The 14,109-nt window shown below is 40.2% G+C and overlaps 1 protein-coding gene across 1 annotated transcript in view; it reads right to left on the reverse strand.

The window, feature by feature from the left end:
* CIT (citron rho-interacting serine/threonine kinase) overlaps positions 1-14,109 on the reverse strand; it is a 97,566-nt gene that overhangs the window by 15,194 nt on the left and 68,263 nt on the right. Inside the window, exons 25-36 of the mRNA XM_073313406.1 lie at positions 9,200-9,397; positions 8,551-8,744; positions 7,892-8,027; positions 7,325-7,429; positions 6,265-6,405; positions 5,940-6,047; positions 4,980-5,142; positions 4,570-4,734; positions 2,551-2,688; positions 1,753-1,933; positions 1,442-1,533; positions 1,007-1,111 (exon numbers count right to left, since the gene is read on the reverse strand). Coding sequence (XP_073169507.1) covers positions 1,007-1,111; positions 1,442-1,533; positions 1,753-1,933; positions 2,551-2,688; positions 4,570-4,734; positions 4,980-5,142; positions 5,940-6,047; positions 6,265-6,405; positions 7,325-7,429; positions 7,892-8,027; positions 8,551-8,744; positions 9,200-9,397 — 1,726 coding nt within the window. The remainder of the gene's footprint in view (positions 1-1,006; positions 1,112-1,441; positions 1,534-1,752; positions 1,934-2,550; positions 2,689-4,569; positions 4,735-4,979; positions 5,143-5,939; positions 6,048-6,264; positions 6,406-7,324; positions 7,430-7,891; positions 8,028-8,550; positions 8,745-9,199; positions 9,398-14,109) is intronic.

Genomic DNA, 14,109 nt, shown 5'->3' on the forward strand with positions numbered 1-14,109 from the left:
TTCACTTGGCTTAAATTAGCATCCTTCATCTTTGCAGAGAGGATGTCACCGTAACAGGATGTTTACTGCTACAATTTATACCATCAGTAAAGATGGGCTTTTCCATTCCAGGTGCTGCAAACTAGCTATTAAAGCTAAAATAAATAGATAGCAGATAGAAAGATGGAAACCATACACACAAAGCTAAGTAAAGATTAACTATCAGCCTTTATTCAGACAGGAAGAGAAGTGTCAGCTATAACAGAGAAGTTCCTTTTTCTATAAGTCCTATGACTGAAGCGATGCCTGATAGTTTTCTCTGCACTGCTACACAGTGTACAATTTCTAAAAGCAAGTCACTAAGTAATCTCTTCCAGGTCTGTAACATTGGCTTATGCAACACAAGACGAGAGTTTCCTTTTTTTAATTGTAATTCAATAACCTGTTTTAAGAAAAATAATGTTCCTACTTTTGATAGCTGAACTCTACCCTACAATATAAAAACCAAGAGGTATATTATCTTTAAATCAGTTCAATTCCATATATACACACAATCAGTACAGTACAAATATTACTTCTTCTTAGAAAATAACTGATTCCATATGCCTCATATTATTTCTAGTTAATGGTTTACTGCTAGAACATGCACTTTGAAAATTCAGATTGGCAGAGGGCACTGAAGGAGGGAGTTTATATGAACTATGTTTAAACGTGCTTTATAATAACTTTATAAAGCCACTCTAAGGTTTACCTCTATTTGAATGAAAGAGTATCTCATTCACAGTTCAACCATCGGGAGAGAAGCAATCAACTTTGTGGGTCCAATGCTAGATGTCTGAACTATTCACAAGGCATACCTAATTGAAATAGAGGTAACCTCAGAAAGATTTATGATATTACAGAACAGCAGTTTAAAAGGTTAACTGCAGAATGAGATCTGTTCTACCACAGTTAACTGCTGGTGGATGCCAAGCCATATTCATGGATCAGTTGAAATCCATTCTACCTCAGATGCACTGATTCTCACCTGTCTTTGCTGTATTGGCAAGTTCAGTAGCTCCTACAGCCCCATGAACAGTTACATCTCCATCAGGAAGGCACAACTCAAACTCCTCCACAGGCCGCTGTCCAGCTTTCAGGAGTAGGGGAAGGGACAAGAAGAATGAATGAGAACAAGACACAAAGAAACAAGAAAGCAGTGAGAAAATAATGAAGAACTGGAGGAAGAAAGTAAGTAGCACATTGGATTTTTCATAGCTGGAGCACAAGGTTATTTCCAATATTTAAAGCATATAAGGTTAATAAAATCCTAAAGGGGGGGAAAAAACAATTCTGCCTTATTAGACACATCAGTTCAAATTAGCAATAGTTAATGTTAACGTATTCATTAGACCCTTCAATTCAATGAATAAGGTCAGAAAACAGAAAAGACAAGTCTTGTTTATTGATCGTGTGAAGTTACCTTCTCTTGCTTCAGCATCATAAATTAGCACTTTAGTTCCTTCCAGGACAATGAATTTCCTATCCCAGCCCTGCTGTCCACGCTTATTATTCCTGAAAACACAGCAAGCAAAATAGAACATCAGAATTTCCACCAAGATTCTGAATTGGAGTGGCAAGCAAATCCCTGGGGGATAGATTTCATTGGTAACACAAGAGTGGAAAGGCAAATATCGAGAGAATTCAGAGAAATTGCCTCAGGATCCGCGATAATTTACAGCACAGCTCCATACATGCCACCACCTGCTCTGGCACAAAGACTCGTGTTTATACCTCGGCACTTTCATCCATCCTTCCAGATGCAAACTGCTGCTTGGCTCCTTCAGCTGCAGTCCTGGAGAGTTCAATTTGTCCCGACAGAAAGCTTCAGAAAAGTGTGTGGCATATTCTGCGGGCAGTCCACACGTAGCTGGCAAGCATGTTGAGCACTTTGGGTGACACATCACTTGGCATTCTGAGAGAGTAAAACTTTATAAGGACATACACCAGAAAACATGGCCCAGTCCATTCAGCTTCCAACCAGTCACCCAGAGACCCCCCCTCTCCCATTCAATCTAGCCACCTGATGTTTTCAAATATGGAGTATACCCTCCAGTTACTCTTCAGGTCTTCATAATTGGACGCTGTCAATCTTTGTTTGCAAGGAGAAAGAACTGGATGGTGAAGTCTCTGACGGTGCAGAATATGTTATCAAATACTCTCATGGAGCAAGAAAAAAGTTGGAATTCTCCAGTTCTCACAGGCAGTGCTGGTCCAGAAAACAACATACTTTCCCTGATGAGGAGTTCCTGGTAGTCACACTCTATCCCAATTCCCAGCTGCTTTTAACAAGGCAATATGGGCAAAATAACCATGGGGTAGCTAGGAGAGGGAATCAGTCACCTGCCTTCCCAAATAAAGAGAACAGTCTCTTTCCACTGACACCTAGAAAATGTAATCAAGGCTGCTGGTGGAGAAGCTCACCGTCTTCACTGAACAAGGACATGAGAATCTATTCTGAATGACTTGAAGTGTTAACCCTCCAGTCTAGCATTCAATTGCCCTCCATTCACTCACACGCCCTGCTCTTACCAAGACATTTAGATGCTTGACGTCCAAAGTGCACAGTATCCAGACACACTGCACATTTTGTTGCCCTCATATTTAGCCCCACATTGAAACGGTGAGGGATATTGTGATGCATTCGCTCTTTCAGACGCCGACTGAACTCTGGAAGGAGGAAAAACGTCATAGGGATAGACAAAAGGTATAACATGATCCAATGGCTGGAGGCTGAAGCTAAACAATTTTGGAAATTGGTGGAAATAGAGTGGACATTTTGAACAGTGAGGGTAATGAACCATTGGAACAACTTACCACAGTCATGGGGATTCTGCATCACTCGCCGTTTTTAAATCAAGACTGGATTTTTTTCTAAGAGATATAGGAATTAATTTTGGGAAAGTTCTATGGCCTATGTTATAGAGGAGGTCAGACTAGATGGTCATAAAGGACCGCGCTGCCAACAAACAAGCCTTTCACCAAAGCTTCTCTCACTTTACCTATGCTAGATACTGAGCATGCTTTCCGCATACCGACTTCATACCACCGAAAACAGATTTCCCCAACTTTCAGTGCTGACCAACGAGCACATCTCAGCACCTGCCAGTACATTTGATTGGCAGTGAACAAATCTTACCTCTCATGTCAAATCCTTTCCCTGCTGCATATGTCTTCCCGCGCTACCCATACCCATCCCTTACCCATGATTGAGGACATCTCTCCTTATGTCTATGTAATCCATGCTTACAAAGCATGGCTCTCTTTCCACCTCCTGTGGAAACCTGTGAGTTTCTGAGTGTATGACAACCATTGGGCTAACAGACCTGGATTTTTCAGCTCAGGCAGTAGAGGCTTATGGTTTTAGATTAGAGAGTTCAATCCCCATTGTTATGACCCACCCAGGGACCATCCAGACACCTAATACCAATTCTCTTATATACAAGTGAGCATAACCCCTTAAATTTTCAATTGCATCCTTCTTGCTGATGAGTCTCGCCCCACACTTTCAACAGCATGCATCTCTTCCTTCATTCCTTACTAATAAGGATCCAACTTCTCCTCTCACTCAGTACCTACCCTTTCCATGCACAATTCATGGGTCTCCTCATGCCTATTGCCATTCCTTTCCTTTATAGCGATTTCTCGGCTCAGCTGAATGATGTTGCAGCTTAGACAAATTAAGATATGCCAACCATGGAGGAAACATTCATACATCCTTTTGATCAATGCAGAATTGTAGTTGAAAAAATAAAGTGTAGTCTGAAGAGCAAAAGCCTACAATGGCACTGGTTTGTGCTGATGTAGGGCAGCATATCCTCTGTATGATTCCCTATTTTACAAAGAACATTGTGACTTTGAAGCAGCACATAATGGAACAATAATAAGACTGGAATGGATTTTGTTTGCACTTTTCATTGTCAGTCTTTCCTGAGACTTAAGACACACAGATGTTAGCAAAAAAACGTTTTTTCCCTCAGTATGTTTACTTTGTGCATTTCACAGCTCTTTGAGTCTAGCCAGCTTCACTATTTCCCAGAGAATTTATTCTTTGCTGAGAAACACCTACTAAACATCAACAAGGGAGCAGAAAACCCATTTTAAAAAAGTGTAATTTCAGACACACTATTTAAAGGATTCTCTATCAAAAACTAGATATCTTTTAATCAATCAATAAAAAAAACCTCAAGTGGACGGAAAGCCTTTAACTGAAGTTTTATAAAATAAGTAGTGTTGAAATGTCATTCAAGCAGAGATTTAGACTGTAGAACAAGAGCAAGAAGGGATGATCCAAGACTTCTATGATGACAGGAGTTTTTACAAAAATTCATCCCTCACAAATAGGTAACAGAACCCCTTTCCCTCATACAAACTAGGCTCCAATTCCCCTCACATTACTATCCAAGTCTGCTACCTAGAGCTCATCAATACTTGTGCACATGTCATTATACACACCTGCATAAAAAGAGAAAAGATGGTTTTGAAAAGGGGGAGGGGGGGATGAGTATTCTGAATAGGAACAGGCAACTTCATATTCCCCTTGAGACTTACCCTCTGGTGTGGAGGACTCCTTTCTGCGACTTGAGGGTGGAGCAAGCAGGCTGATGGGAGTTGGCTGATGCTCTGGGGAGCGGACTATGGCAGACATGATGATCTGCTGTCTGGCTGTGGCCGGAGTGGATGGATGACCGTGGTCTGTTATTTTCCGATGGGCAGCTACAGAGACAAATACAACTTGTTAACTCATCCAGTAGGCGGCTAATTTCCAGCCGTGGGTTCTATGTAACCATTCAAGGGTTACAACGTGCAGAAAACATGTAGCCCTAATGCATCTTCAAAGCAGCAGACAAAGTAGGAATTAGACAGTAATTTTACTGTTACAGAGACGCACAATTTAAGGCAAGTTTTGGGGCCAAAATGTCTCTCTTCTCCAGATTCAACTTTTCTGTTACCCCCCCTACCTTCTTCTCGAGCAGATCTGAGTTCAATGCGTGTTTTCTGTAAAGCCTCCTCCAGCTCAGCAGAACGAGCCTTCTCCTTCTCCAATGCCACTTTCAGCTCATTGTATTGCAGGGGAACCTGTGTGGGTAAAGAAGGGTCCTCTTTCCGCCGACTAAACAGGCCCTAGCAACAGAAACACACAGACAACTCCTAACTCCTAGTAAGAGATGATTTAAACTAGGCAAAGGGAAAACTAACTAACTGCAGGCCAGAGGGCCTAGTGGTAATTATGATGTACAAAAGGATGGGCTTTTAATTGGAGTTGAAGAGAAAAAAGTGTTGAGAACTTTGCTTATTTGAATTTAAAAAAGCAATGTACATTGCTTGTATATCACCACCAATACCTTGTATTTCCTATAGCACCTAACAGAGGATCTCGATGTGTGTTAACACTAGTGAATTGAGCTTCAACACCCTTGACATAGATCAACATTATATCCATTTCACAAACTGGTATAGATTAAATTGCTTAATTCAGGGTCACACAGAGGTCTGTGGCAAAGCTGGGAATAGGACTCCTGACTACCTATCCTGTCCTTTAACTAAAAGTTCAACCCTTCCTGATTCTAATACATTCACATATACTTACCATTTTAAAAACTTGTTCGTACATTTTCATTAAAAAATGGGGAAGATTCATATTTCCCCAGCTGCTGCAGAGGCGTTTTTACTGGGCTGCAACTTGACTCATTGTGGAAACAGAAATACTGACAAGCCACAAGGAGGACATGTTGCCTGATAAAGCTTTTTTCAGTCATTTATAATGTTCCTTAAACTGGAATGTGTTTGTGTTATGCAGTAAGGATAAAAATAAAAAAAATATTTCAAATACACAGTAAATAACTAAATCATGAAGACTTCAGTCATTTAACTCCATGGCTAGTTTCCTGAATTCTGCCTCCCAAACCTTTATAACCCACCTTTTTCTTTTTGGCTGGCTGGTCCATCTTTGCTTGCAGGAAGTCAATGAGTTTGGTTTGCTGAGAAATAGTGCCCTCCATTTTCACCTTTTCATGGGAATAGAGAACCTGTGAACCACACACAAAAAAAAGAAAATTAAACCTCAGCAATAGAGAAACAGCAGCATAACAATCAGAGATGTGATAGTATGGAAGACCAAGCAGGAAGTCAAACACTCAAGCACAGCTGACTTCATCCAGTAGTAGGAAATGGCACATAACAATGACAGGCCAGGTACTGAAAACCTCTCATTTGATATTTGCTTTTTCCCTTACTGACCCTCACCTGAATGTTTTCCAGTTGGTACTCAAGGTCACTCCTTTCAGTCTTCAAAAGATCTGCTCGATCCAGAGCTTCTTGCAGGCCTTGAGTCAGGCGGAAGATGTGGTTTTTTTGCAGATCCATTTGCTGCTGCAACTTTGCTTGCTATTAGTGGGAAAACAGAGGCCAAAGGTTTTTTAAACTAGCTTTTAAATGTTAATGTTTCGTGCAGCACAAGCATCTTCCTAGAACTTAAAATTAAACATCCGTTTATTTTATAGCTCAAATATTAATTTCCCCTATTTATAAAATCCCAGAATCTTTCCTTCTTCCCAAAATGCCATATTATCATCTTCAATATCAGTGATTTGCATGAGTTCATAGCAATGCTGCCTTTTTAAATATATTTTTACACACACACACACAAATAAAGAAGGCAGTAATTTGCTTTGTTTGGGTTTTGGAAATCCTATATATCTGCTAGCTAAACTAGTGAGGGAGACAGCAACATCAAGAATTTCTGCATGCCAGTTTTCCAAGCCTTTCACACAGACACCAAAAGCTACCTCAACATTTCTCTATAAGAAAGACTTTTCTTAGAAACAAGGGCAAGCATCTGCATATTTGGTTGATCTGGGAGATTAAATTTAATACAAAGTGCTCAGGTCTCTGCCCCCGACCTGTGGCAGAAGGAGCTAGGTGTGAATCACCTCTGCTTCCCTTCTTCTGGCACCTTAAAAACCTCAAGCCATCTTTTCGCACAACCAACCAAAGCATACAGAGCCACCAAAATGCCAAGGCTATGATGAGGCAAAACCAAAACCACCTTAAATGCGATAGGTGATGAGTCATCATCTCTGGGATAACCCTTCTGCGAAGTGAAAACTAACACACCATTTTGATTTACTTTCTATTCTCCACAGCAACATTAAGGAAGGATAGAGTAGCAACCTGGATCTTTGGCACTAACTCTGAATTTTCTAGCTTCATTTAAACCTAGTAGAACTATTTTTGTGGGTTTGCATTGTGGATCCTTCCATCGAAATTTTTATAACATGAAATCCCCTCACAGGGTAGCCCTTACCTCTTCCAGAAGCCTCTGTTTGAGCTCACGTTCTGTCTCAAGCTTCTGTTGTAAACTGCGTGCATTCATCTCCAGCATTGCATGCTTCTTCTCCAAGTCATTGAGCTAGGCAGTTGGGACAGACATATATATATATATATATATATATATATATAAATAGTCATAGATGCTAACAAATATTATAAGACCCAAAGATCTTAAAATCCAAATTCACCAGTCAAACATAAAAGGCTAGAATGAAAAATATTACCTATTGCTTTTTTTAGAAACCCAGAAAACTGGGTTTTGGCTGTTGCTGCTCAAATGTGGATGTCACATCAGCTCTTAGAGATTTCATTAACCCCCATGATGTCAGGATGTTTGTGTTAGATTTAACTGATGGGAAAGCTAGGCTCCTGGCCTTCAGAATTGCATCCTCAACAAGAGAGGCCTCAGTCTTTTTGTAAAATTTATCCCTCCAACTGAAAACGACTGTTCAGCTCAAAACAACATTTCTATCATGAACACCTGAGTTGACACATTTTTCTTTAGCGTATATATAGAAGATTAAGGTAAAAAGACACTGACCTTGTCAGAAAGACTCTCAGCTTTGAGTTTTTGCTCTTTCAGTGCTTGCTGAAGAGCAAGAATCTCCGCTTTGTGTTCTTTAACAGCTAGTTCTACCACCTGGCGGGATTCAGTAATACGCTGATCTGCTCGCACTCTGTATTAAAAATGGAAAAAATGTTGTTACCTGATGATTTCCTCTCTGGGACTGACCTCTTCCTAGGATGCTAGGACATCAGTAGACACTTTCAGAGTTTTGCCTCAAATTCACAGTGTTGGTTTATATAGCCAGTCATCTTATTGTGATGCTTCCACATTATACAATCCTGTTCTCAGCCCCTGCTGAAACTACTGCTTGGGAATTCAAAGTCACCAGAACAAGGAATGAGAATCAAAAATGAGTTTACCATATCATGGTACAGTCCAGATTTAGTTTGAAAGATAGCTTGCAAGTTACAGTTAGAAATACTATTTTCTGAATTCAGTGCCCTTGCACAGGAAAAAAAGGGAACAGATATCACTGGAGAGTCACGTGTATCAGTTTAAATAGCCATCTTCCAGATTTAGCTCATATAAATAAATATTGGGTGCAGATTCATGTCTCACATTCTATATGTATATATTGAACTATATTCCACAGAGCACTTTTACACAAAGATTAATGAAGAGAAAAGCCATACCGGCTCTGTTTCTCTGTGTCCAACATTCTCTGTAACTCTCGCACCCGACATTCAAACTGGGACTTCTCATCCCCTAGAATGCTTCTCCATGCTTCCCACTGACGTTCCTTCTCTAGCAGTTCATCATTCAGGGCCTCCAAGTCCATCACCTGCTCTTCTAGCATTGTGCATGTTGTCTTCAAGGCCTCCATTGTCTAAAAATAAATCTTCCCATTAATTCTCACTTCCCACATCAAACATGCACTTTTTCAGATACGGCTTCACCATTTCAATTACAGTACATGCAAATCCTCACCATCAACTGGTAAGTCACATCTCATTTATTTCTAGGCCTGTATCTTTATGTATTTAACCCTAGTTGCCTTTAATGTCAGCAATGCCTCATCATGGCTTTAGCCACAAGCAAAAATGAACCACTAGGAAGCACCATTCTTTGCCAATGTTGCAGTGAGCCACAAAGGGACATACTAAAGATCTCAATGCATTTTTACACTCCCTCCCAGAGCGATCATTGTAGGATCAAGTTGCTATAAAAGTTATAAATGCCCTCCATTATTTCTCCAAATCAGAAAGAATTTCTAGCTAGTCAGAGTCTTGCAAGTGGATAAGTGTCCTGAAGAGATTTCAAACAGAATTTCTAAACTCTCACTTGTTTCTGACTGGTGAGCTGCATCTCCCTCTCAGTGATCTCTCGACGGAGGTGGTCAACCTCACTTCGCAGCTGTACTATCTCATCATCGGCCCCAGAGGCCTCATCAAGCTGCTTTGACAGGAAGAAATTCTGATTGTTCAGTTCTGCATTGTCCTCACTCAGCTGGTTCAGCTGTTCTTCCAAGTCTGTAATCACCTAAAAAGAGCAAAAGAAGTTTGGGTTACATGTCAGTGAGTAGAGTTCTGTGAAAGAACGTTCTTCACTCCTACAGCCACACCTTGCCGAGCAAATAGACAGATCGTAGCATTTTTGTCCCATTCAAACATGATTTTAATTGCAGATCTTATGAATGGGCATGAGCTTAGCATGGGCAGTCTTTCTTGCTTCTTATAAAAAGCATCTTGAGATACTTTAATTCTGATTTAGCCTAAAAAGGTATAAATATGTTGCAATACAATTTATGATTAATTTGGTGGCACACCCTAGGGGTTAGAACATCAGTTTGAGAGCCAGGAGAGGAGTTCCGGTTCTCTTCCCAGGTCTTCCACTGACTTGCTGTGTCCCTTATGCAAGGCACTTCACCTTGATACCTCAGTTTCCCCATCTCTGAAATGAGGATAATACTTCTCAGAGGTTTTGTAAAATGTAATCTTTAAAATCATTAACGAGAGGTGCTACAGGTGATACTATTTGGAAAGCTGCTGCCTAGAAATTGCTTAATTTACTGTAACTAAAATCATAAGTAGCCAAATTATAACTTATGAAGGAACAGGTGGTATCAAGACAAGAGAGTTATGGATGGCAACATGACGAATATGACAACAGAAAAAGCTTGGCAGCACCACAGATTATAGTAGAAAATTCAGTATTACCATCAATGAAAAGCAAGGATTCAACCAGGTTGACAAAGCCTTGCCTTTATGAACCAGGATTGCCCATTTATTAAACTAGATTGACATCTCATTATGCAAAGTTTGGTTTTTAAAACTATCCCTAAGGTTTAAAAAATATTAATAAACATTGAGTATTTTCACACAACCCTCCAGTGTCTGTGAGTGGAAACCCGTATGAAAAACTCAAGGGGAGATTCTGCAACTACCTGTACTACAAGACCAATGCAATTGGGGGGAAGAGAAATACCTCATACATCTAAGCTGAAACTAGCTTAACAAAAAGAACCACAGATCATCACTTAGCACAGTCTGTGTTAAAATGCCCCAAATAGGTTCAAGAGGCATTTCAGCCCATATGTAAAATGCTAGTGTACGTCAAGGTAATAAAACACCTTATTAAAAACAAAAATTAAGATTCCAGAATATCATCTGATTACATGTTTAGACTTATATGTTCTGGTTTCCCATGCAACAGTCAAGGACTTCAGTATATGTAGTAGAGAGTACAGTTCCTTTTGGCTTTTCTGAGGGGAATGCAACCGTTTCTTTTCGACTACAGGCTCTAAAGCATACTCATGGCAGCCTTTCACCATGATCCTAGATCTAAACCAACAGTACTTGCCTTTTAAACTGTTGGCAAAAAAGACAAACTTAAACTACTCCCTACAGGGTGAAAGGGGGGTTCTGTCAACCATTTGTTTAGGGCCAACTCATAAGGTGATTCATACCCTAAAATGCAACATCACTGTTTTCAGTAGTGTGGCCGTTACTGGAACACTTCTACTGCTCTACCGAAATTAAACATTCTGTCCTGGTATCACTTATATATCATACAAGTTATTTAGGTACCATGATTGCACCACGAGAATATGTCAGTCTCTACATTGTTCAAATGGACACCAACTTAGAAATAAAAAAATAAAAAATAAAAACACTTCTGTCTGAAAATGTAATAACTGAGATTTCTGTTACGTTTCAGACCAGAGAAATTTTTCTTCTATTTCCAGTTTGCTTTCTTTATACATTTGACAGCACCACCAGTCTTGTCAGTTTCATCACCTCCCTTATACAATCAGTCTCACTTACAGTTTGTAAAATACAGGAAAGAGCAAGTGTAAAACTGCAAAACTTGGCAGGACGACTCAGTGGTTGGCGTAGCACTTGAAACAACTTAATTCATTTTCATTCAAACTGACTAAATTTCAAGATGATAGCGTCGTCCCTTCAGGGCGAAATCTAACCTTCCATTATAAGCGTGATTTTTCTCACTTCCCTCAACCTCACCAGAACTAAACCAATCTGCCTGAACTTGGTGATCTTACTCCAAAGCAGAACATTTCTAGAAAGTTTGAGGCAAATCAGACAAAGTACTTGAGAGATGAAGGGTTCAAAAATGGAAGAAATGAGGTGATCTCATTTCTTGAACATTATTTTGGCTCATCCTAACTCCAAAATGGCTTGGCCTACAAATTTCAAATTTATTTTAATCGGTTAGCTTTGGCAAGGAATGCTCTCTCAGACTAGGGTTTTTCTTTCTGCAGATGATATAGAGGAAGCGGAGTTTTGCTGACAGATTTAATTATTAAAATCAGCTTCCATGTACATTATGGGCCCAATACAGAGTTTATAAATTCTACATAGCCGAGAGAGTCACAATGGGAGCAGCAGCCTGAGGGCAACCACATGGGGCAGAGCCCAGATTTGGAATAGTAGATGAGAGACAGCGACACAGGAAGGTGGGAGCCAGTTGTGAGGGAGCGGTCTAGCCTGAAAACCAGGAAGAAGGAAATCATGCAGCAAGGGCAGTTTAGGTTGGACATTAGGAAAAACTTCCTGTCAAGGTGGTTAAGCACTGGAATACATTGTTCAGGGAAGTTGTGGAATCTACATCATTGGAGATTTTTAAGAGCGGGTTAGACAACACCTGTCAGGAATGGTCTAGATAATACTTAGTGCTGCCGTTAAGTGCAGGGGACTTGACTAGATGACCTCTCGAGGTCCCTTCCAGTAGTACAATTCTATAATTCTACGTGAGGAAACACTGGAGGCACAGTCTGATAAAAAGGGAGGTCCAAGTCCATGAAAATTGCAACCTCCACTGAAGTCTTGTTATTGAGAAAATTCTTGAAGTGATTGTAAAATTAAGGAAATTCCCAGGCAAAAAACTATGTTACACTGGAATTAAATTTGCAAACAGCAATTAAGGGAAGCGCTCTTCAGAGTACATAGTAGTGTCCTTTAAAAACCCAAATGCAATAGAAAACTTCAACATTCAAAGTTAACATTTATCTATTTCATTAAGTAATAGTAGAAAGCATGAAAATGCACTTTCAGGACATCAAGGAAACTTAGCTGTGACACTCTATCACCAGCCACAGAACACCTGGAAGCAAAGAAACAATTCTATCCTCAGACAATACACATCATCACCACATCTGTAATTCTGAAAATTAAGACATGATTTAACTGGACCATGTTAATCTTGTTGAGACAGGCTGTACACTACTGCAGTATTTAAACTGAATGCCTCATTGTCTTTACATTGCTACAATGAACTGCACCTACCTTTATAATACCATACAGATTAACCAGAAAATGACATCTCTTCTATGTAAGTGACCACATTCAGGACAATTCCCACCAAAACATACAATTTAAAATGCAAAGTGCTGCCGTGCTGTGATATTTCACATAGACTCGTAACTGCCATAAATTTCTTCAGGGACTGATCAAAAATTAGGTAGCTCAGATGTCAGGGGCTCAGGGTAGTGGTGTTTAGATTTACATATTTGACAGCCATACATAACTCAAGCCACATTCTCCACAGTTCAACGCTACAGGCAAAGTATGCCAAGAAAGCAGATTTAGGATGTTCTTCACTGCAGACAGCAAACTTCTTCAAACCTCCAACAAGATGTCTCAGACATTCACAGATGCTCCAAACAGGTGTGCAGGGAAGAGGTTTGATGCAGAAAGAAAGAATTAAGATTTTTCGGGTGACCTCAGCAGCACATCAATACAGCTACTTTTTGGGGGTGGAAAAGGTTTTAAGTGCAATCTTAACTTGGAATTTCCAGACTAATGTGTGTGGTTTTTCCCCTTAAAGTTCTGCTCTACTCATCTTTCTCCTTACAATCACCTTGTAGCTAGCAAGAAAGGGTACATGGAAGGAGAAGAAAGCATCCCCCCAAATCCTAGATTAATGGGCAGGCAAGACAAGCACCAGGATCACCATTACTCAGGCATACTTTAGGAGCAGAGGTTGTTTGCCCCACATCCTGGAAACTCACCTACTGCTTACCTTGGGGTTGGGATAATGCCATGGGTCTGAGGCAGCATGACATGCCAGTGCCTGTGTTTCTCTCTGGCACATATTAAGCAAACTTTTTTTTCCCCTCTCTCTCTTTTTTTTTTTTTTTGAGTGGGGGCCCAGGGGATCATGCTTGATAATTCCCCTCTTTGCGTTATTTGTATAGAGTGTTCCTTGTGCTTATCCAATCCCTAGCAATTGGGCTGCCTCCCCCAACCACGAGCCTCATCCTCTACAGATGATGTCCGAGAAGGAGCCTTCTCCTTCAAGGCAGCAGCTCCTGGAGACTCTCAAAAGTCCTCCAAACATGTTCTTACAAAACTGTAAAGGTCCAACTTGGGCTACAACTGACCTTTATCCATAATTTTCTACAAAATGAGGATTGGGTTACAACATAGCCAAGCAACTGACAGATTTTTTTATGCATTTAACTCAGTCATACCAAAGTTTTTGCCTGGGCATTAGCCTCATGTTACAGTCTATCATCTTTTGACAGGCAAGATTTCCTTGCTACAGAATGAAGGTTACTGTATATACACCAAAGAGGTAACTTCACTCAAGTGCATAGTCTCACTGAAGTCAGTTCAGAAACAGGACATCTGGTTGAAGTCAACAGGACTACACATGTGAGTAAAGTTACACATGTGCCTAAAGGGTTTGCACGATCTGTGTCTCAGAGTCCAATCCATTCACATGTGTTTACA

This window comes from Lepidochelys kempii, chromosome 15, assembly GCF_965140265.1.
Source record: "Lepidochelys kempii isolate rLepKem1 chromosome 15, rLepKem1.hap2, whole genome shotgun sequence".
NCBI classification, from domain to species: domain Eukaryota; kingdom Metazoa; phylum Chordata; order Testudines; family Cheloniidae; genus Lepidochelys; species Lepidochelys kempii.